The sequence below is a fragment of the Zalophus californianus genome, chromosome 4, assembly GCF_009762305.2.
Source record: "Zalophus californianus isolate mZalCal1 chromosome 4, mZalCal1.pri.v2, whole genome shotgun sequence".
NCBI lineage: Eukaryota > Metazoa > Chordata > Mammalia > Carnivora > Otariidae > Zalophus > Zalophus californianus.
In genome coordinates this window covers 61,421,991-61,445,496 of record NC_045598.1, presented here as the reverse complement: position 1 = coordinate 61,445,496, position 23,506 = coordinate 61,421,991, and the positions used below count along the sequence as shown (strand labels likewise).

The 23,506-nt window shown below is 34.8% G+C and overlaps 1 protein-coding gene across 2 annotated transcripts in view; it reads left to right on the top strand.

The window, feature by feature from the left end:
- Nucleotides 1–23,506, top strand: part of LRRIQ3 (leucine rich repeats and IQ motif containing 3) — a 203,237-nt gene that overhangs the window by 31,766 nt on the left and 147,965 nt on the right. For both annotated transcript variants that reach the window (XM_027606968.2, XM_027606977.1), the window contains exon 4: nt 21,579–21,712. In XM_027606968.2, coding sequence (XP_027462769.1) covers nt 21,579–21,712 — 134 coding nt within the window. The remainder of the gene's footprint in view (nt 1–21,578; nt 21,713–23,506) is intronic.

Sequence of the window (23,506 nt, the reverse complement as noted above, 5' to 3'; positions counted from 1 at the left end):
AAATTCCAATGACATTTTTCAAAGCCCTGGAACAAACAACCCTAAAATTTGTATGGAATCAGAAAAGACCCCGAATTGCCAAGGAAATGTTGAAAAAGAAAAACAAAGCTGGGGGCATCATGTTGCCCAATTTCAAGTTTTTTATAAAGCAGTGATCACCAAGACAGCATGGTACTGGCACAAAAACAGACATATAGACCAATGGAACAGAATAGAGAACCCAGATATGGACCCTCAACTCTATGGTCAAATAATCTTTGACAAAGCAGGAAAAAATATGCAATGGAAAAAAGACAGTCTCTTCAATAAATTATGTTGGGAAAATCGGGTGGCTGTATACAGAAGAATGAAACTCAACCATTCTCTAACACCATACACAAAGATAGACTCAAAATGGATGAAAGACCTCAACGTGAGATAGGAATCCATCAAAATCCTAGAGGAGAACATAGGCAGTAACCTCTTTGACATCGGCCACAGTCACTTCTTTCAAGATTCATCTCCAAAGGCTAGTGAAACAAAAGCAAAAATGAACTTTTGGGACTTCGTCAAGATAAAAAGCTTCTGCACAGCAAAGGAAACAGTCAACAAAACAAAGAGGTAAACCACAGAATGGGGGAAGATTTTTGCAAATGACACTACAAAGGGCTGATATCCAAGATCTATAAAGAACTTCTCAAACTCAACACACAAAAAACGGACAGTCAAAAAATGGACAGAAGACATGAACAGACACTTCTCCAAAGAAGACATAGAAAGAAGACATACAAATAGCTAACAGACACATGAAAAAATGTTCATCATCTTTAGCCATCAGGGAAATTCAAATCAAAACCACATTGAGATACCACCTTACAGCAGTTAGAATGGCAAAAATTGACAGGGCAAGAAACAACAAATGTTGGAGAGGTTGTGGAGAAAGGGGAACCGTCTTACACTGTTGGTGGGAATGCAAGTTGGTACAGCCACTTTGGAAAACAGTGTGGAGGTGCCTCAAAAAATTAAAAATAGAACTACCCTATGACCCAGCAATTGCACTCCTGGGTATTTACCCCAAAGACACAGATGTAGTGAAAAGAAGGGCCATATGCACCCCAATGTTCATAGCAGCAATGTCTGCAATAGCCAAAATGTGGAAAGAGCTGACATGCCCTTCAACAGATGAATGGATAAAGAAGATGTGGTCCATATATACAATGGAATATTACTCAGCCATCAGAAAGGATGAATACCCAACTTTTACATCAACATGGATGGGACTGGAGGAGATTATGCTAAGTGAAATAAGTCAAGCAGAGAACGTCAATTATCATATGGTTTCACTTATTTGTGGAACATAAGAAATAGCATGGAGGACATTAGGAGAAGGAAGCGAAAAATGAAGGGGGGGAAATTGGAGGGAGAGATGAACCATGAGAGACTATGGACTCTGAGAAACAAACTGAGGGTTTTAGAGGGGAGGGGGGTGGGGGGATGGGTATTAAGGAGGGCACGTTCTGCATGGAGCACTGGGTATTATATGAAAACAATGAATCATGGATCACTACATCAAAAACTAATGATGTGGGTGCCTGGGTGGCTCAGTCAGTTAAACGTCTGCCTTCAGCTCAGGTCATGATCCCAGTGTCCTGGGATCGAGTCCCACATTGGGCTCCCTGCTCATCAGGAAGCCTGTTTCTCCCTCCCCCTGCTTGTGCTCTCTCTCTCTTTCTCTCTGTCAAATAAATAAAATCATAAAACAAAAACAAAAACAAAAAAACTAATGATGTATTGTATGGTGACTAACATAACATAATAAAATAAAATAAAATAAATTTATTTCTATGTATTTTTTTTTAAGATTTTATTTATTTATTTGACAGAGAGACACAGTGAGAGAAGGAACACAAGCAGGGGGAGTGGGAGAGGGAGAAGCACGACCTGAGTTGAAGGAAGAGACTTAACAACTGAACCACCCAGGCGCCCCTATTTCTATGTATTTTATTCATTTTGATATTGTGATTGGAATTATTTTCTTAAATTCATTTTTGGATTGTTTGTTACTAATATATAGAAATACAATTGATATTTTAATTTAATCTTATATTCTTCCACCTTGCTATTTTCATTTTTTAGTTCTTGAAGATTTTGTTGATTAAAAATACTTGTTTTCTTTTAAAAGATAATGGATCTCTAATTTTTTTCAGGTTTTCCATATTTGAGTTAGTCCATTGGGAAGTAGGTTTTTTTTTTTTTTTCAGTGCCTTAAAGGACAATTTGGAATATTAGTGGAAGTGGATAAAAATAATAAATTCTTAATTTGGTGACATGGCATGTTGAAATAATCATTATATCCTGATTTTTTTTAACATGCTGAAAGAAGTGCTTGAGAAACGATATCTAGTTGTAGGTTACAAAATACTTAAATGGATAGATAAAAATTTTTAAAAAATGCTTCATGACATGAGTATTAGGGCAGATAAATTATGTAAAATTTAAAAGAGATGAGCTCTGCAGGTGTTAGAAAAGTACAAGTACATAGGAAATAAAAAAGTATGTTGCAGAACATATTTATAATATGTTCTAAGTATATCTAAATGTATCTATCTATCTATACATTGACATTTGATGAAGAATAGAAAATCAGTTGAACAGTGATTACATTTGAAAGTATATATAAACAATGAACAGTGATTATGCATGGAGATTAGAAAGTTAGAAAACTTTATAACTGTGTACAATTATTTATAAAAAGTTATGAGTATATTAATGATTTTGAAATAATAGTTAAAAATTTTAGAGAAATAGAAAATGAGGCAGTATTTAATTCTGGGTGTCTTAACCTGGGCCCTAAAAGAAGAATTTCATTTATGTATTCTAGTGGGTATTATGGTATAATCAAAGGTAGGAACACACTTGACTTTGTTTTTTTAACATGACTTTTTTTAAGGACAATCAAAATGACTGATGTTCATTTAAGCATGAGTAGAAAGTTAGTGGGGCTTTGAAAAGAACCTTGGAGTTTAGACATCTTAATGAATGCAGTGAAGATCTATTGTAGTTATTTGAGGAGGAAAATAGAGTGGTTCTACCATAGTTGGTGCTCTATGAAAAAACATTATTGACAAAGTTTTTTAAAGGAAATTAATCCAGTGTTTTGCTAGCAGATTAATGGGGGTTAGGAGACAGATGAGCGCAGAGGGATAAATTACTGTAGGGCAGAAATGTTGTGATTAGAGTTGATACAGGCAGACAATAGTGGCAAAGAAGAAGACGGAGTTTAGAGGACAGACACTCAGTAAAAGTCATTGTGATAGGCATTTTATATATTTTATTCCTTCATTCCTTTACCAGATATGTATTGATCACCTAATACGTGAATGAGATTATTCTGGACTCAGTGGTAAATAATACCAACAAAGGTTCTGCTTTCATAAAGTTCAGTGGGAAGGCACAGGAAATAAACATGTAAGCAGAAAAAACAAAAGAAAACAAAATCAGCATAGAATGTCAGATCGTGTTAATTTCTAAAGAAAAGAAAATAAAGTAGTAACATGGGACAAAAAGGATGAAGGCTTGGGCTAGATAGGGAAGGACTTTCTGAAGAATATTTATTCTTCATCATATTCTTTGGTGTGGAAAGATATTATTTCACAGAAAAAAATGAAATATAGTAAAGTTTAAGATTTTACCCATTATCAGACATATAGTCAGTCATGAAGCTGGGATTTCAAGTCTGTCTTGGTTTCACAGTCATACAATCAACATTGTATATCAAAGGACAGTGTAACGATTTGACAGGATTTTTTTAACTGATCAAATATGAATAATATGAATATGAAAAAAGAATAAGTGAGAAAATGTTCTTTTGGTATTTTGAACCTCAGTAACTGGGACAAAAAGTAACTTAGTTTACAGAAATGGCAGCATTTGAAGAGTTTTGGTAGAATGTTAAGTTTGGTCATGTTTATTTGAGGCAGTATATTGATATATAGATATCAACCAGGCATTGGAAATGAAGAACTAAAATTCAGAAATAATGTTCTAGGTCTAAGATGTAAATTCAGTAGTCAGTGGTTTGAGGGCATGGTTAAAGCCAAACTCACAAGAAAATATAGGGATCAGATGTATGAGAGCTAAGAACAAAGCCTTCGGGCAGTTTCATTTTATGGATACAAAGCAGTGGGACCAATGAAGGTAACAGAAAATTAATTCCAGTAGGTAGGAGGAAAAACAGAGAAATGGCTTATTATCACTTAGTTTAAGAGAAAAGAATGATTTAAAAAATGAAGGATATTTTTAAAGGTCAAGAAAAATTATCATGGAAGCAAAACTATTTTGAAAACTTCTGTTGAAGAGATGTTGCATCTTTGGAATTTTAGTAACTTTCAGGAATGGATACAGAATTGCAATGGGTTAATATATAATTACCAAGTATAGAAACTTTTCTGAGAAAATTTGGAACAGAGGAAGGATAATGCCTTAGCTGCCAGAAATAGGATTAATGGGAGATTTTTTAAAAAAGTGAGATGATACTACAGTATATTTTTAAGCTGAGGAAATTAATTTAAAAGAAATTAAAAATGTCAGAATGATTGAAGAAAAAAACCATCGTGTAAAAAACATGAATAGAATGCATCACAAATTGAGTATGCTTTAAAGAACTATAGGTACACCTAATGATGGCAGAATTTTGTGGTAGAGATTTAAATAAATCTATCTAAATAATAGTTTTTCAGTTTACTGATAAATTTTTATTCATTATTTCTGCTATAAGCAATATTATTTTGGGTATTCTTTGATTATTAAAAGGTTTTATTTATAGCAATAAATGCTTGAATAAATGACAATCTATGAGGATATAAATTTATTTAGTAATGTTTGAAATAGATATTTCAGAACATTTTTTTGTATATTATTGAGTATAAGAATACTATGAAAACTGGGGTGGAGGAGTTAAGATGGTGGAGTAGTAGGGGAACCCTGGCTTACTTCGTCCCTTGAACACAGCTAGATCAACATCTAATCATTTTGAACCACTAGGAAATTGATTTGAGGATTAAGAAAACAATCTGCACATTTTGAGGGAGAGAATGTGGCAGAAGGGAGATACGGAGATGTGAATTGGGGGAGAGAAAAGCCAGGTGCCGCAGAGGGGAGGGAGCTCTTTTCAGGGAGAGAGGGAGAATAAGTGGCCTGTAGGGTTCATGCAAGATTCTGTGGTGTGGCGATCCCCTGGGTTGCACTGAGAGAGACTGTTCCCCTTCCTGGAGTATATTTGGAAAATGGTATATTGCCTCTTCGTGGACTAAGGCCCTCTGGGCACCATTGAGCGACCGTTCGACAGTAGAGGATTTGGCTGTGTACACCTGCCTGGGTGCCCAGAGTCTGTGGTGAATTACAGCACCCATTTGTTGAAGAGACTGTATTTTTTGCCTTTGGATGTTCTTTCCTGCTTTGTTGAAGATTAATTGACTATACAGTTGTGGGTCCATTAGTGGATTTTCTATTCTGTTCTGTTGATCATTATGTCTGTTTTTGTGCCAGTACCATACTGTCTTGATCACTACAACTTTGTAATATAACTTGAAGTCCAGAATTGTGATGTCTCCAACTTTGCTTTTCTTTTTCCAGATTGCTTTGGCTATTTGGGGTCTTTTATGTTAAATACAAGCTTTAGGATTGTTTGTTCTAGCTCTGTGAGAAATGTTGTTGATATTTTGATAGGGATTGCATGAAATGTGTAGATTACTTTGGGTAGTTTAGACATTTTAACAATATTTGTTCCTCCAATCTATTAGCATGAAATGTTTTTCCTTTTTTTTGGGTCATCTTCAATTTCTTTCATAAGTGTTTTATAGTTTTCAGTGTACAGATCTTTTGCCACTTTGGTTAGTGTAGTCCTAGGTATATTATGGTTTTGGTGCAATTGTAAATGGGATTCCTTGATTTATTTTTGTGCTGCTTCATTATTGATGTAGAGAAATGCAACAGATTATTGTACATTGACTTGTATCCTGCAACTTTATTGAATTTGTATATCAGTTCTAGCAATTTTTTAGTGGAGTCTTTTGGGTTTTCTGCATAGAGTACCATGTTGTCTGAATATAGTGAAAATTTGACTTCTTCCTTGCTGATTTGGATGACTTATTTCTTTTTATTATCTGATTGCTGAGGCTAGAACTTCCAGTACTGTGTTAAATAACAGTGTCAGAGTGGACATCTGTGTCTTGTTCCTGACCATAGAGGAAAAGCTTTCAGTTTTTCCCCATTGTGGATGATATTAGCTGTGGGTTTTTCACATGTGGCCTTTATGATGTTGAGGTTTGTTCCCTCTATTCCTACTTTATTGAGGGTTTTTATCAAGAATGGGTGCTGTGCTTTGTCAAATGCTTTTTCTGCATCTGTTGAGAGGATCATGTGGTTCTTATCCTTTCTTTTATTATGGTATATCAGGTTGATTGTTTGTGAATATTGAAGGACCCCTTGCAACCCAGGAATAAATCCTACTTAATCATGGTGAATGACTCTTTTAATATTCCATTGGATTCAGTTTGCTAGTATTTTGTTGAGAATTTTTGCATCCATGTTCATCAGAGATACTGGCTTGCAGTTCTCTTTTTTAGTGGGGTCTTTGTCTGAATTAGGAATCAGGATGATGAATCAAGATAATGATAATGGTAACTCGTAGAATAAGTTTGGAAGTTTTCCTTCCATTTCTATTTTTTTGGGGAGAGTTTGAGAAGAATAGGTATTAACTCTTCTTTAAATGTTTGGTAGAATTCCCCTGGGAAGCCATTTGGCCCTGGACCTTAGTTTGTTGGGAGATTTTTGATTACTGAATCAGTTTCTTTTCTGGTTATCAGTCTGTTCAAGTTTTCTATTTTTTTCTGTTTCAGTTTTACTAGTTTATATGTTTCTAGGAATTTATCCATTTCTTCCAGGTTGTCCAATTTGTTGGCATATAATTTTTCATAATATTCTCTTATAATTTGTATTTCTGCAGTGTGGTTTTGATTTCTTCTCTTTCATTAGTACTTTTATTTACTCGTGTCCTTTTTCTTTTCTTTTTGATAAACTTGGCTAAGGATTTATCAATTTTATTAATTCTTTTGAAGAATCAGCTCCTGGTTTCATCAATGTGTATAATACTTTTTTTTTTGTTTGTTTCTATATCAGTTATTTCTGCGCTAATGTTTATTGTTTCCTTTCTGCTGGCTTTAGGCTTCATTTGTTGTTATTTTTCTAGATCCTTTTAGGTGTAAGGTTGGGTTGCAGATTTGAGATGTTTTCTTGCTTTTTGAGTTAGACCTGTATTGCTATATACTTCCCTCTTATGACCACTTTTGCTGCATCTCAAAGGTTTTGGACTGTTATATTTTCATTTTCATTTGTTTCCATGTATTTTTAAAGTTCTTTTTTAATTTCTTCTTTGACCCATTCATTCTTTAGTAGGATGTTCTTTAGTGTCCATGTATTTGTGGCCTTTCCACATTTTTTCTTGTGATTGACTTTAAGTTTCATAGTGTTGTGATTGGAAAATATGCATGATGTGATCTCAATCTGTTTGTACTTGTTGAAGCCTAATTTGTGACCTAGTATCTCATCTGTTCTGGAGAATGTAACTATGTGCACTTGAAAAGACTGTGTATTCTGCTGCTTTATAAAGGATGAAATGTTCTGAATGTATCCATGAAGTCCATCTGGTCTAGTGTGTCATTCAAAGCCATTGCTTCCTTGTTGATTTTCTGCTTAGATGATGTGTCTCTTGCTATAAGTGGGGTGTTAATGTCCCCTACTAGCATTGTATTATTATCAGTGAGTTCCTTTTTGTTTGTTATTTATTGATTTATATTTTTGGATGCTCCCAAGTTGGGGGCATAAATATTTACAACTGTTAGTTGTTCTTGTTGGATAGACTGCTTTATTATGATGTAGTGGCCTTCTTCATCTCTTATTACAGTCTTTGGTTTAAAATCCAGTTTGTCTGATAAAAGTATTGCAACTCCAGCTTTCTTTTCTTTTTTTTTTAAAGATTTTATTTATTTGAGAGAGAGTGAAAGAAGGAAAGCACGAGAGGGGAAGGGTCTGAGGGAGAAGCAGACTCCCTGCTGAGTGGGGAGCCCAATGCAGGACTTGATCCTGGGACTCTGGGATCATGACCTGAGCCAAAGGCAGATGCTTAACTGACTGAGCCACCCAGGCATCCTTCAGCTTTCTTTTAACATTCATTTGCATGGTAACTATTTCTCCATCCCCTCACTTTCAATCTGCAGGTGGAAAAAAAAACAAAAAAAACCCTAGAAGTGTCTTAGGTCTAAAGTGAGTCTCTTGTAAACAGCATATTGATGGGCTTTGTTTTTCTATCCATTCTGATACCCTGTGTCTTTTTACTGTAGCATTTAGTCCATTTACATTCAGAGTAATTATTGATACATATGAATTTTGTGCCATTTTATTACTTTTTGTTGTTGTTCCTGGAGATTTTCTCTATTCCTTTGTAGTCTTTGTCACTTTTTGTCTTTCTTTCCTACTCAAAGCATCCCCTTTAATATTTTTTGCAGGGCTGGTTTAGTGGTCATGAACTCCTTTAGTTTTTATTGTCTGGGAAACTCTTCATCTCTCCTTCTATTCTGAATGAATAGCCTTGCTGGATAGAGTATTCTTGGCTGTAGATTTTTCCCATTCAATATGTTGAATATATCATGCTACTTTTGGCCTGCCAAGTTTCTGTGGAGAGATCTGCTGCTAACCTTATTGGTCTTCCTTTGTAAGTTAGGGACTTCTTTTGTCTTGCTGCTTTTAGGATTTTTTCTTTATCTCTATATTTTGCAAATTTAGATATGGTATGTCTTGGTGTTGGCCTGCTTTTGTTGATTTTGATGGGAGTTCTCTGTGCCTCCTTAATTTGGATCTGTTTCCTTCACCAAGGTGAGGAAAATTTTAGCTATAATTTCTTCAAATAAACCTTCTCCCTTTTCTCCCTCTTCTTCTTCTGGGATTCCTATGATATAAATGTTATTATGCTTTATGGTGTCACTGTGTTCCCTTAGTCTACATTTGTGATCCAATATTTTTCTTTCCCTCTTCCTTCATCTTCATTACTTTCCATAATTTTATCTGCTGTATCACTTATTTATTCTTTGCTTCTTCCATCCTTCTAGTCATTACATCCATTGGTTTTGCATCTCAGTTATTGTGTGTGTGTGTGTGTGTGTGTGTGTGTGTGTGTGTGTGTGTGTGTTTAATTTCAAACTGACTAGTTTTTAGGTCTTTTATCTCTGCAGTATGGGACTCCCTGGTGTCTTCTATGCTTTTCTTAAGCCCAGCTAGTATCCTTGTGATTATTGCTTTAAATTCTGGATCAGGCATTTTACTTATATCTGTTTGGATTAGATCCTTGGTTGTGACTTTTTCTTGTTCTTTCTTTTGGGATGAATTGCTTCATCTTGATATTTTGTCTAGATCTCTGTCTTCTTCTGTATGTTAGGAAAGCCTGTTATTTTTCATGCTCCTGAGAGTAATGGCTTTATGCAGAAGAGCTCATATATGCCCAGACCTGATGCTTCAGGAAGTGTCTCTGGTATATGCTGTGTGCACTCTGCTGCTGTGTTGTGGCTGCTCTTTCCCTCAGGTCAGTCCTCTGCAGAGTTTCCTCTTGGCTGAAGTGGGGAGTGTTCGGACCTTGACCAGAGTGTGGTGAGTTTTAACTAGGTGTGCTCTGTTCTTCTTGTTAAAAGAGACCTGATGCTATTTCCACTAGAGCTAAAGCTTTGCAGAACTCTGGTTAGTAGATGTGGTGTGTGGAGTTGCGGGGGGAGGAAAGGGGGTGGGTTGTGCTGGTCTTCTGGAGGATGGGCCTGTTGCTCTGGTTTTCAGGCACACCTGTCCAAGAAATGCAGCACCAGTAAAGCACAAGGGGGTGGGGTTTGCTGTAAAGGAGTTTAGGCTACCAGTGTAGGCACCATGCTGCTTACTGAAATTAGTTTATGCTGAAGAGTGGGGTGAGGGAAATGGGGCCAGCCAGCTTCTTAGTCCCTGTAGAGGGGAGGTTGTACCTGCTACTCTCCAGAAAGCCTTCCCAGAAGAGCAGACAGTCTCCCCACTTGCATCCCAGGTGTCTCTCAGATTGCTACCTTCACCCTGTCTGTGTCCTGGCTGCCTGCCTGCTCAGCATACAGTGCACTTTGGGCTCTATCCCAGCCAGGCCAGCTGAGTTTTAAAACTCCAAACTTTAGGGACCTGGCTTGATGGGGACCTGTGCTGATCCTCTGGGGAAGGATCTTGTTACGCTGGGACTGATGCAGGTTTGTCCCAGAAGGGCAGTCCCACCAAAGTGCATGGGCATGGAGTTTGGAGTAAAGGACAGCAAAGAGCCAGTGTCCAGGTTAGCCACCCTCAGCAGGTGTCTCTGTGTATAAGCTGAGGTGCAGGCAAGGGAAATGGCACCTGCTGGCTCCTTTGTCACCGGAGAAGCAATGCCACCTCCCTCAGATGCACTCCGAGAAGGGGTGCTCTCTCTCCCAGTGTGTCGCAGGGGATGCTCAGATTGCACAGTCTGCTCCCAGGCTACCTGCCCTCCTTCTTCCACAGGAGCACTGCAGTACCCTCAGGGCTCCACACTGACTATGCCACAGACCTCTAAAACTCCAGTCTTTGAGACCTGCTGTTTGTAAAAACTCATGAAAATCAGCCCTTCTTGTTGCCCCATCAATGGCTTTGGGAAAGTGTTTTCCTTGTGTGATTCCCTGTGCGCTCCTCTCTCTCTCTTGCATCTCTCTGTGACAGGACTCCCTCCCCTCCACAACACCCACATTCCCTTTCTCCCCCCAAACCACGTCTCTGTACCTCCTACCTTCCATATTGTGGCCTCTTCTCTCCCTGTTGTTGTGCAGTTTGTTCTGTCAGTGCCCAATAGATTTCTTGTGTATACAGAATGATTTGATATTTATCTAGCTGTGTTTGAGGGAGAGGCAAGCCTAGGTTCTTCCTGCTATTCCACTATCTTAGCTCCTCCCCCAAGGTAGAGATTTTTAGATCAAACATTTAGTATCCACTTTTTTCTTAATTCCAAGGTAAGTATCAAAACAAAAATAAAAATGCATAAATATAACAACCGAGTAGATATTTGAAAGTGAATTTATGCTTGACTTAATAGGTAAGGCATATTATATGTTTGTAAAATTTACATTTTTGCTTTTTAAAATAAAAAAGATAAGAAAATATAGCCTATATGACATACAAAAATTATGTGTCAAAACTATATTTGTAAAAATTTCTATATATTTACATTTATGAATGTGATATTATAAGTAAGTATAAATAATTATAAATGTATTATAAGTGTAAAAACCAAAATCAAGATGGCTATTTGCAAGACAAGTCCAAAAATTAAGGTAATACAGAAAAATAAAATGAAAAGCTAAGCAAATATATATTAAGTAGAATAAAGCAAAAGACTTAACATTAGTCTTAATGTAGAATTTATCACAGAAAATGTTAAATGGCATAAATAGGAACCTTTCAATTGATGGAAAAAATAATAGCTACAATAAAGAAAGTTTTGAACATTAATATACAAAATGGTATTATACAAAAACATATGAATATTTTTGGAAATTTAAGACTAAATAGAAAATATTACAGTACAGGGAGAACATATTTGTCTCAATAAACTATTTTGTTAAAAAATAAGCATATAACAAACAGGGTTCTAGAGGGGAGGGGGGTAGGGAGATGGGTTAGCCTGGTGATGGGTATTAAAGAGGGCATGTATTGAATGGAGCACTGGGTGTTATATGCAAACAATGAATCATGGAACACTACATCAAAAACTAATGATATAATGTATGGTGATTAACATAACATAATAAAAAATAAAAATCAATAAAAATAAGCATATAGGCTTCCACTTCTAGGAAGATAGAGTACATGTGTTTCTCTTGCAAAGTATAATTCAGTTCCTTGGACACTATATGTGTTATATAGTTATTATTTATGATATAATGCATTACATAATACTACAGGCATACCTTGGAGATATTGCAGTTTTCATGTCAGACCAATGCAATAAAGCAAATATACTAAAGCAAGTCAAATATTTTTTTTTCTTTTCCAGTGCATATAGAAGTTTATACTGTAATCTGTTAAATGTGTAATAATACTGTACTATTATGCATAAAAAGTGTATGAAACCTTAATGAAATACATTACTGCTAAAAAATGCTAACCATCATCTGAGTTTACAGTGAGTTGTAATCACTGATCACAGATCACCATAACAAATATAATAATGAAAAAGTTTGAAATCTGGTGAGAATTACCAAAATGTGGTGTGGGGAAAAATGACACCAATACACTTGCTTATTGCAAGATTACCACAATCTTTAATTTGTTAAAAAAAATGCAGTATTTGTAAAGTGCAATAAAGCAAAGTATAATATAACAAGGTATGCCTGTATATATTATATCTTATATAAATTCCTTCAACATTATATATGAAACAAACATTAAAAGACTGAATGGTAAAGAGCGGAGGCTGACTGGCTAGGACAATCAGAATCTGAGCAGTGACACAGTGGTGAAAGAATTCCCTGTTTTGCTGTTTTTGTTTGTTTGTTTTTTATATATATCCTAAAATTAAAGCTAAAAGAAGTCAGTAACCTAAAAGCCAAAGGATGCAACCAAACAAACAAAATACCAAAATGCCTACTCTCTCCATCTAAACAACCAAGAAAGATTCAGTCTATTAACCAAAATGCCTACTCTCTCCATCTAAACAACCAAGAAAGATTCAGTCTATTAAGACAGTTAACTTTCAGACAATAACCACTCTACTCCAGTCAAAACCATAGAAAACATTTTGGTTCCACTTCCACCCATGCCAGCAGAGGCTGAGTGGAGAGCCTAGACTTTCCATCCTCATGAAGCTTTAATGAGTCAATGCAATACCCATTGGGATGGTGTCACAGGAAGCCTAAGATCAGGACTTTCACTGTTTCAGAAGGCTATCCTCATAGCCATGTCAATGAAGACCACATGAAAGTGGAAACTCCCACTTCTATGAAGAACTGGTGAGAAGCCCACCCCCAGCTGGAGGTTAATAGAGGCTTGAATGGTGGTGAATCTGGACTTCTACCTCTCCCTGGAAGTAAGAAGATAGTGACCTCCATTTCCCCTGCTGGAGCAATATCAGAGAAAGCCAGCTAAAGCAAGGTTTAAATGAGATTAAAAGTTTTAGAACATAATACAAAAATGTCTATGTTTCAATCAGTAGTCACTCAACATACAAAGAAATAGGAAGATCTTAAACTGAATGAAAAGAGACAGTCAATAGATGCTAATCCTGAGATGCTTGCATTGTTTAAAATTTTCTGATAAATTTTTTAAGCAGCTATCATTAAAATGCTTCAATGATCAATTATAAAAAATACTTGAAACATACAAATAGAAAGCTTCAACAATGTAATAGATAAAAAGAAACATGGTAATTTGAGAAATCAAAAATACAATAACCAAAATAAGCTCAGTGGATGAACTTAACAGCAGAATAGAGGGGGAAGATTAAAGAGTGATGGAAAAGGGAAGATAGAATAATAGAAATCAATTAATGTGAACAACAGAGAAAATATACTGAAAAATAAAAAGAACAGATACTCCAGGCAATGGAAACAGATAATCCATGCAAATAGAAACCCAAAGAAAGCAGGGGTAGCTGTATTTACACGAAATAAACTTTAAGTCAAAGGCTGTAATAAGAGACAAAGAAGGTTATTACAATGATAAAGGGGTCAATCCAAAAAGAGGATATGCATTTGTAAATATGCATTTGGCCTAGAAGCACTTAAATATATAAAGCAAATATTAACAGACCTAAACTAAACAGCTTCTGCACAGCAAAGGAAACTTATCGACAAAATGACAGGCAACTGACAAAATTGGAGAAAATATTGGCAAATAATATATCTTATAAATCATAACACTGATGTTCTAAATATATGTATAAGAAATACTTAAGAAAATTCTTAAAAAGAGCTGTAAAGAAAGGTAAGGCTTCTACACTTAATTTGAGTAAGTACATTGGTAACATCTTTTGGCTATGAGTGTGTGTGTGTGTATGAGAATTCTAAAAAAAAAGTGCACAAAAAACACTATAGATAAATATAAATGGAGTTCTCAAATTCTTTAGTAGGAAAGTAAGAATAAGAAAACAGATGAAAAGCAGAGAAAGCAAACAGAAAACAATATAAAATGGCAGACTTAAGTCCTATTTTATCAGTAATTACATTAAAATTTATATTAAACTTAAATGGCCCAAATGTACCAATTGAAAGATATTGGACAAATGGATTTAAAATATGACTCAAGTGTATGTTGTCTACATGAAACTTCAAATACAATGATATAAGCATGTTGAAAATAAAAGGATGGACAAAGATTTATCATACCAAAACTAATCAAAGGAAAACAGGACTGATTGGCTATCTTAACATCAGATAAAGTAAACTTCAGAGTAAAGAAAATTATCATAGGGAGGGAGGGACATATAATAATAAAAGGTTCAAACCACTAAAGACGTAGTAATCTTAAATGTGAATGCCCCAAACAATAGAACTACAAAATATGTGAAGCAAAAATTGATAAAACTGAAATGAGAAATAGATAAATACATGATTATGTTTGGAGACATCAAAATTCCTCTCAATAATTACAACTACTATATATTGAAAAAACTCTATAACACTATCAACCAACAAAATCTAACTGACATTTATAGAACACTCCACCAGCAACAGCAGAATAGACATTCATTTCAAATGTTCAATCATGTAGGTCATTTCCTGTTTCATAGGACAAACCTCAACAAATTTAAAATAATTTGGATTATATAGGGTGTGTTCTCTGATTACAGAAAAATAAGAGGAAAATCCCCAAACACTTGAAAACTAAGCAATACCCTTCTAATAAATCCATAGATCAAAGATGTAGTATCAAGTGAAAAAATTAATTAAAATTAAAATACAAGATACCAAAATTTGTGGGACACAGCTAAAGCAATGCTGAGAGGGAAATTTTTAGTATTAAATGCATATATAGGGGGGCGCCTGGGTGGCTCAGTTGGTTAAGCAGCTGCCTTCAGCTCAGGTCATGATCCTGGAGTCCCGGGATAGAGTTCTGCATCGGGCTCCCTGCTCAGCAGTGAGTCTGCTTCTCCTTCAGATCATCCCCCCTCTCATGCTCTCTCTCTCTATCTCATTCTCCCTCTCAAATAAATAAAAAATCTTTAAAAAGAAATGCATATATAGGAACAGACAAAAATCCTCAAATCAACAGTCTGAGATTCCCCTCTCAAGAACCTAGAAAAACAAGAGCAAAATAAACCCAAAGTAAGCAGAAAGAAGGAAATGATAAAGATAGGAGCAGATGTCAGTGAAATGAAAAACAAACAAAAAATGAGAAAATTAGTAAAACAGATCTCGTTCTTCAAAAAGATCAATAAAATTGACAAACCTCTAGCAAGACTGATGGAGAAGAAAAGAGAGAAGACACAAATTACCAATGTCAGGAACAAAATGGGATATCACTACAGACCTTGTAGACATCAAAAGAGAATACTACAAAAACTACACATAAACAACAGTTTAGATGAATGGACCATTTCATGCAAAAACAACAATGACAAAACTCATCCAATATGAAATAGATAATTTTTGAATAGTCCTTTATGAAGGAAATTGAGTTTATAGCTTTAAACTCAAAAAAAGAAATGTTCAGTCCCAGATAGTTGCATTAAAGAATTCTCCCAAACATATAAAATTTTGTTTCTTCTAGAAAATAAAAAGGAACACTTCACCATTTTATAAAGTTAATAGTACCTTGATACCAGAACCAAAGACCGTACCAAAAAAGAAAACAGACCAGTATCCCTCATGAATATAAGCATAAAAATCTTGAACAAAATGTTAACAAATAGAATTCAGCAGTATATGAAAATAACAATATACCATGAGCAAATGGTGCTTATTCCAGGGATACAAAGCTTGCTCAATATTTGAAAATCACTTAATGCATTTTACCATATCAAAAGGCTAAAGAAAAAATATATCAAATATCATCTATCACTTAATGGAGAAAAAGCATTTGGCCAAGTTCAACATCCATTCATGATCAAAACAAAACAAAACAAAACACCTCAAAAATAGGTATAGAGAACTTCCTCTTGTTTACAAAGAACATCAAATAAAACCTAACAGTTAACATTAGGCTTATTGGTGAAAGACTGAATATTTTCTCCCCAAGAGAGGGAATGAAGCAAGAGTGCGCATTATTTCTTCTCCTGTCAACATAATGCTGAAAAGTCTAGCTAGTGCAGTAAGATGAAAAAAAGAAATAAAAGACATACAGATGAAAAAGAAGAAATAAAACTATCTGCAGATGAAATGATGACCTATGTAGGTAATCCCAAAGAATCCACCAAAAAATCTCTTAGAAGTAAAAAGTGAGCTTAGTAAGGCCACAGTATGTTAGGTAAACATGCAAAAATCAATCACATTTCTATATACTACCCATGGACCCAAAATTAATATACTATCATTTATAATCACTCAAAAAGATGAAATACTTAGGTATGTCTAACAATACTTGTATAGAACTTGTATGTTGAATACTATAAAACACTGATAAAAAAATCAAAGATCTAAATAATTGGAAAGACATAGCATATTCATGAATTAGAATATTCAGCATAGTATTTCAATTCTCCCCCAATTGATATACAGGGTTAATGCAATTCCTATCAAAATCTTGTGGAATTTTCTGTAGGTATAAACAAGAGCACTCTAAACTTTTTATGGAAAGGTAAAGGAATTTGAATGACTAAAACAACTTTGAAAAAACAGTAAAGTGATAGGAATCCGTTTACCTGATTTTGATATTTATATGGCTACAGTAATCAAGACTGTGTGGTATTGGTGAGGCATAGATCAATGGAACAGGTCAGAAAACCTAAAAATACGTTCACACAATATCTTCAATTGAATTTTGACAAAGGTTAAAGTAATTTGATGGAGAAAATATAGCCTTTTCCATAAATGTTGCTGGAGTAATTGGGTATCTATACACCCACACACAAATGAGGTTCAACCTAAGTTTCACACCCCATACAAAAATTAACTCAAAATGGATCAGGGAGTTAAATATACAACTTAAAACTATAAAACTTTTAGAAAGAAAAAATAAAGGAGATTTTGGGGATGTAGGGGTAGGAAAAACATTCTTAGGCCTGACACCAAAAGCATAATCTTTAAAAGGAAAAAAAAGAAACTGAACTTCATCAAAATTAAAAACTTTTATCTCTCTGTAAAAGACCCTGTCCAGTGAATGAGAAGAAAGTTACAAGTTATTAGCAAAAAGAAAGAAAGGATTGTTCCAGGCAAGTTCACTTTCCATAGGTAGAAGAGCAGGCAGGGGGTCTTATTAAAGAGTACCTCATCTTTCTCTGGAAGAGAAGAAGGCCCATGTGACAGATTACCTCATTGGTGCTGACCAGAAAATTTCTGACTGGTTAAGTCTACATTTCTGGTGGAGGTTGAAACTATAGGTTAGGTATTAAGCCCCAGTTCGGTGACTTGGCCTCGCATAAGTGACTATCTTGGGTTTGTGGGGTTTTTTTTAAACAAACCCTAGTACAGGCACGGTAACAATGAATAAACACACTGGTATGAGGCAGGACTCCTTTGTGAAAGGGCAATCAGGAACTTCAGAAAGGACCTCAGTCTCAGCCACATAACTTAACCAGAGTAGTTGAAAATGTAATAGAAAACTCAATATGAGAAGGGTGGCCATTGAGAGAATGGCTTTAACAAATTGAGAATATATACATGAAAATGATGAGAAAAAAATATAAAACATGGAGGTGAGTTCCAGGATATCTAGTATACATGAATAGGAATTTTAGTAGAGAAAATAAAGCAAATTAAGGAGAAATAATAACCAAAGGAATAATTTTTTTTCAAATGTCATGGATCTTAGTATGGAACAAAATCTGTGAAAGAACTACATATATTTTCTTTAAAAAACTTTGAAGTTCAGCTTTCTGGTCATAGAAGGAAAAAACAAAGTATACTTCAGATGAGATTTTTTAATATAAATCATTAGGCAAATTGAGGTGTTGGCAACTGTAGAGCAGGTGAGGCCGAGTGAAAAGCATTTGCAAAGGCACAGAGGTAGTGCTAGAGCTTGGCACAATCAATTGACAAGAAGTAATTTAGTGTTACAGTTTAGAATATGATGCTGGAGACATAAATAAAAATTTAAAAGGTAGAAAAATTAGGAGTATGATGTTACTGCAGCCAAGTAAGAGTTGAATTACAAAAATAGGTTGACAATGCCAAATCAAACTTGGAGACCAAATATCACAATGTATAAGATACCATTACTTAGTGATTTAATAGTCAACTAATAATTGAATGCCAGTTACAGACCTGTAGTTTACTTAGTCCTAGAGATGCAGGATAAAGAAAGATTTGTTAAACTTAGTGAGTTTATGTTGCAAGTGGGAAAGATAGACCAATAATTGTGTCATAGCATAAACTTGTCAAATAAAAGACAAATGAAGACTTAGGAGAGACTTTATTCAAAAGGATTATTGCAAGGGAGAGAAAAGGGCCATTGCAATAGGGGGGATGCTCTAATTGATCAGCAATTTTCAGACATCATTAAGGTTAGTCAAAAAAGGTTTTTTTCCCTGGGAAGAGTAAATAAGACTGGAAAGAACTGGTGTGGGTAAGTAGGATGAAGCGGAGTGGCATGATCTGACCATAGATCAGGGAATGTTTTATCTTGGCAGTTGCCTATCTCAGGAGGGGCCATTAAGGAGTTATATGGTAGCTCAGGCTGAAGGTGGGCCAAAGTTCAGGGGCCTAGGGGAAGGAGAGGATCTTAACCAAAATTTGGTTAACAAGCATTTTGTTCCGATCAGTGGGGACAAAGCAGTTTATTCATTAAAAGGCCAATGGGAATTTAGAGAGTCTGTGTCAGGTCCTTGTCATAGGTAAACTAGAGGGGCATTGATGGGTAATATCTGAGTAATATGGAGGAAGGGTGCTTCTTTGGAGTATACCATTTTCTGAAAGGAAGGGGTGAGGAGATTTCTTAACCTTTCCTGTTTTCTAGGATCAGAGATCTCAGGTAAAACTCAGGATTGTCAAGTATGACAAATGAGTGCTGCAAAGGATAATATTATAGGATATTGAACTCAAATCAATGTCAAGAAAGGCTTCTTGGAGAAAAGAGTTGAATCTCCAAAAGACTAAGATAGTGAGATAAATAATTGAGAAAGGCAGTCAAGAAACTGGAATGGTATCTGTAAAAAGCATTGAGGTTTGATTATCAGCCAATTTTCAGGGGTATAAGTGGCTGGATATTGCCATTGTGGAAAGTAGCTTATGTAGGGAGAAGGGAGATGAGATTGAGGTAAAAAGGGACTAGATCAAGAATTTTATGTTCCAAGTCAAGAAATGTGTAATTGATCTTTTAGTGATGTGTCCATGAAATATATGAAGTAGGGATGCCATATGATCTGATTTGCATTTTGGAAAGTTCACTCTAGCAATAGTGCATATTATGATTCAAAGGAAGTGGGGGGAATGGGGATTATATCAGATATCAGGACATTTTTAGCAAGTTAAGAAAGTGATAAAGACATGCAATAAAGCAATGGCAGAGATTAGAAGAAAATGGAGAAGTCAGACAGATACTGGGATGATCTAGCAACATTTGGGTATAAAGAAGCATAAGAAAAAAGAGCTTAGGATGGTTCCAGGACTTCTGAGTTAATTATCTATGGGCACTAGTACCATTTACTAAGAGCATATGAGAAAGCAGTTTAAGAAAGGAGATTCATGTTTGGGAAAGCTGAATTTAACTGGGTATCAGTTTGATCATATTGTTCGTTAGCTCAATAGAGAGAGTTCAGGCCTAAAGCTAGAAATCTGGGAATCATCAGCACATAGGTAAATATTGAAGCTATGAATTAGGTACAATCATCTGGAGAGTGTGTTCAAATTGAGAAGAGACGAATAGAGAAAATCCTTTCATTGTGACATTAGGCAGGGTATGAATAGGTATTTAAAAAGACCAGAAGGAAACAGGAGTTAGGGGAAAACTAGGAGGAGTGGTTTATGGAAGCCAAGGGAAGTATTTGAAGGAGGAATATCCAATGTAAAATTATCAGATACTTTGGTAGGGGTAAAATCCAGTGGATTGAGATGTAGGAAAGAAGGTAGGGATAGCAAATATGGAATTCTATCTCAAGAATTTAGGCTCTTAATGAAAGTTAAATACAAAGGATGGAGGGTTGGGATAAGTGTGATTGTTTATATGGGTGCATTTTAAAGATGGTAAAGCCTACATTATTTTAATGGGTAAAGGGATAGTGACAGTAGAAGATAATAGTGAAACAGAGAGAGATGGGACTTAACAGCAATGGAGTGCCTATCTTGGACAGGAAGGGAAATATTTCTTGTTTTAAGATTGAATAGAAGGCATTTCTACTCAGAATAGATAGGAATATAGTTAAATGGGAATATAGTTAAATTTAGGGATTGGAGGAGAGTTAGTTGATGGAGTTCAGACATTATGGCCCTATTTGCTCTGTGAAGAGATGTTTAGGGAGTTCTAGGGAAAAGGCTTAAAGAGTATTGAGAACAGTACTGAATACTTGCAATAGCTCCTGTTGGAAATGGAAGCAAGCCAGGGCCAATAAAGCATTTGCTAATTAGAAATGAATGTTTGTAAATATAAATCTAAAGTAGCACTAATTTGCAAGGCTTTGTGATTTTTTTTTTTCCTGGCACTACATAGCTGATTGAGGGTATAGGCCAAAAAGGGGACATGAAGTGATAGGAGTTGGTAATTTTCAGGGTGGGTGCCTTACAAACAATATAAATTTTAGGTTTTTAATGTATAATCCTTACATTCAATACATAAGTAAAGTAGCTTTATTTCTAACCAGTCAAATGATCAGTGGGATGTAGGGAGTCTATGATCCCAAATCTAAAATTTTGCAAAGGAACAGATCTTAGATATAATTTCTTTAAAGGCACTATAGAATATTTCTCTCCATGGGAATGAGATGTATCCTAATAAAAGTGTCCAACATTCTAGTTAAGCTGCAACAAAATTTTGAACTACTGTAAATTATTCTGTGAATCCAACATATGTCAGTTTCCTATGGAAAACCACAGAATACTTTTAGAGTTTCATTGGATACCTATTCATGCCACCACCTTTTAAAGATCAGCATGATTATGGTCAAAATTTTATATTTATGGTATCAGATTGGGAAAAGAATCTAGAATGAAGAAATTTATCATCATGGGTCTTGCATTTTGTGTAGAAAACAAATTATTTTGTGCTACTAATTCTTGATATTATGATCTAATGAAATAGAGATGAAAATGTATTTATTATTTAACTATTATGCCTACAAGACACTTGTGAACATTTTAATAGTTTATATTATTATACTAGCAATTTAAAATTGTCCCTTGGAAATACTTTCATGAAATATAAATATTAAATATATTTTATTTATACAGGGATCAACCTATGATGATGAAATTTATAATATCAAGCATATTATTTCAAAAATTAATGAAATTCTGGCTCATAATTCACCAGTTTTGATAGTTCAAAGATGGATACGTGGTTTCTTAGTTCGGAAAAACATGAGGTATGTTTTCTTTTCTTTACTATTTGAATATTAAAAATAGATAAGAAAATCAGGGATGAAAAGGCAAATTTCCAATAATATACATTTTTGTATTCTCTATCAAAATGGTATTTTATAGACTATTTAAACTAGTTTTAAGGAAAATACCACATACTCTATGGCAATATTCTAATATTTAGCATAATTTAAATCAATACTTTTATTTTTTATTTTAAATTCACCATATAAATAGCTAATCAATAAATATCTTACTAATCATTGTTTAATGCAGATAGTTTTCTTTTATTAAGCTTAAATATATCAGTGAAAACATTGAATTTCTCTCATATAATGGGATGTAATAGAAATATAAGCTGTATACTATATAATGGGATACAATAGAAATATGAATCATGAAGTATGTGAAGATTACATATTTTGGGGGGATGTGAAGATAATTTTGCTGAAATATCTGCTACCACATCAATCTACTTATCCTTTGGTTAGTTGTCTTTTCCTCGCTCTTTGTTTCCTGTATTCCTTTCCAATGCCTGGCATTTGCAAATAGAGAAAACTTTTCTTGAAAGAATCTCTCAACACTGTAATTGGGGAGATAAGGTAGGATACTCTGCCATCAACTTATTTGTATTAGTTGTGCCAAACATCAAACATGAAAAAAATAAATGAATATTCTCATATAGTATATTCTCCACTGCTAAATGGCAGAGTTCAGAAGACAGAAATGAGATTTGGCCCTGAAATATAGGTAAGATTAAATAGATCTAGAGTTGGGCAATGGGCATTCTCTGAGAAAGCAAGATTAGGAAGTTTCACTGAAATGATATTCAACATTCTGTGGTTAGGCCTAGAAAATGTTCTCTTGCATTAGCCTGCCTGTGCTAAATCACAGATTGCAATAGCCCTGATAAAGAGAAATAACTAAGAGGGCAAGTAGTAAAACTGACCATAACATAGTACCGCAACTTCTGAGGAAGAGGTCCCATTTGCTTTTCTAACCAAGGTCAAAGTGCAAGAGAGAGAGTGGGCTCACAAGTTAGGGCACATAAAATGATTTGGAATAAAAGATGTGGGAAATTTTCAGGCAGTTACTGGACAGGTGTATATTTATTTAAAATATTATTTCTATCTCATATGTTCCATTTAAATTTAGTATGTATTTACATGAAATAAACATCTAATTAAAGGGACTTGTCTTTAGTTTATGCCCTTGAGATTGAGTTTTTCTCTCTTAGAATCAAGATTTCCTTTAATATTCGTGTAACATGAGATAAGAACCTTATGCTTGGAAATAATTTCTGAAAATTTAGCATGAGTGAGCAGAATTTGAATGAGCTTTGTGGAAAGAGACATCAGTAATAATAATTGATTACAGTGGTTCAAGGCAGACTGATTTATTTTTTTCTTTAAAATGCTGTTCCATTAGACCCATTACTTAACTGCTCTGAGCCGGACTTTCCTCATATGTTGAATGGTAAAGAGCAGGGGCTAAAAGCAGGACTTACTTCACTCTTTGCTTGTGGGAATTAAAATCATGAATATAAAGCATAGCATATTCTTAATTAGCTGCTATATTTTAAATATCATTATTATTGTTATAACTCGTTCTGTCTGCATTATTTGACTCCATGGGAAACATACTCTTTTTTTTTTCTTTTTTGATTCTTGTTCCCTTCTAATTACATTTGCAACAGCATACACATAGTAATCTTTCAAAAATATAAATCTAATTTTATTCAACAACTTAAAATCCTCCAATTGCTCCCAGTTTGCTTAGGACAAATGGCTGGGATATTT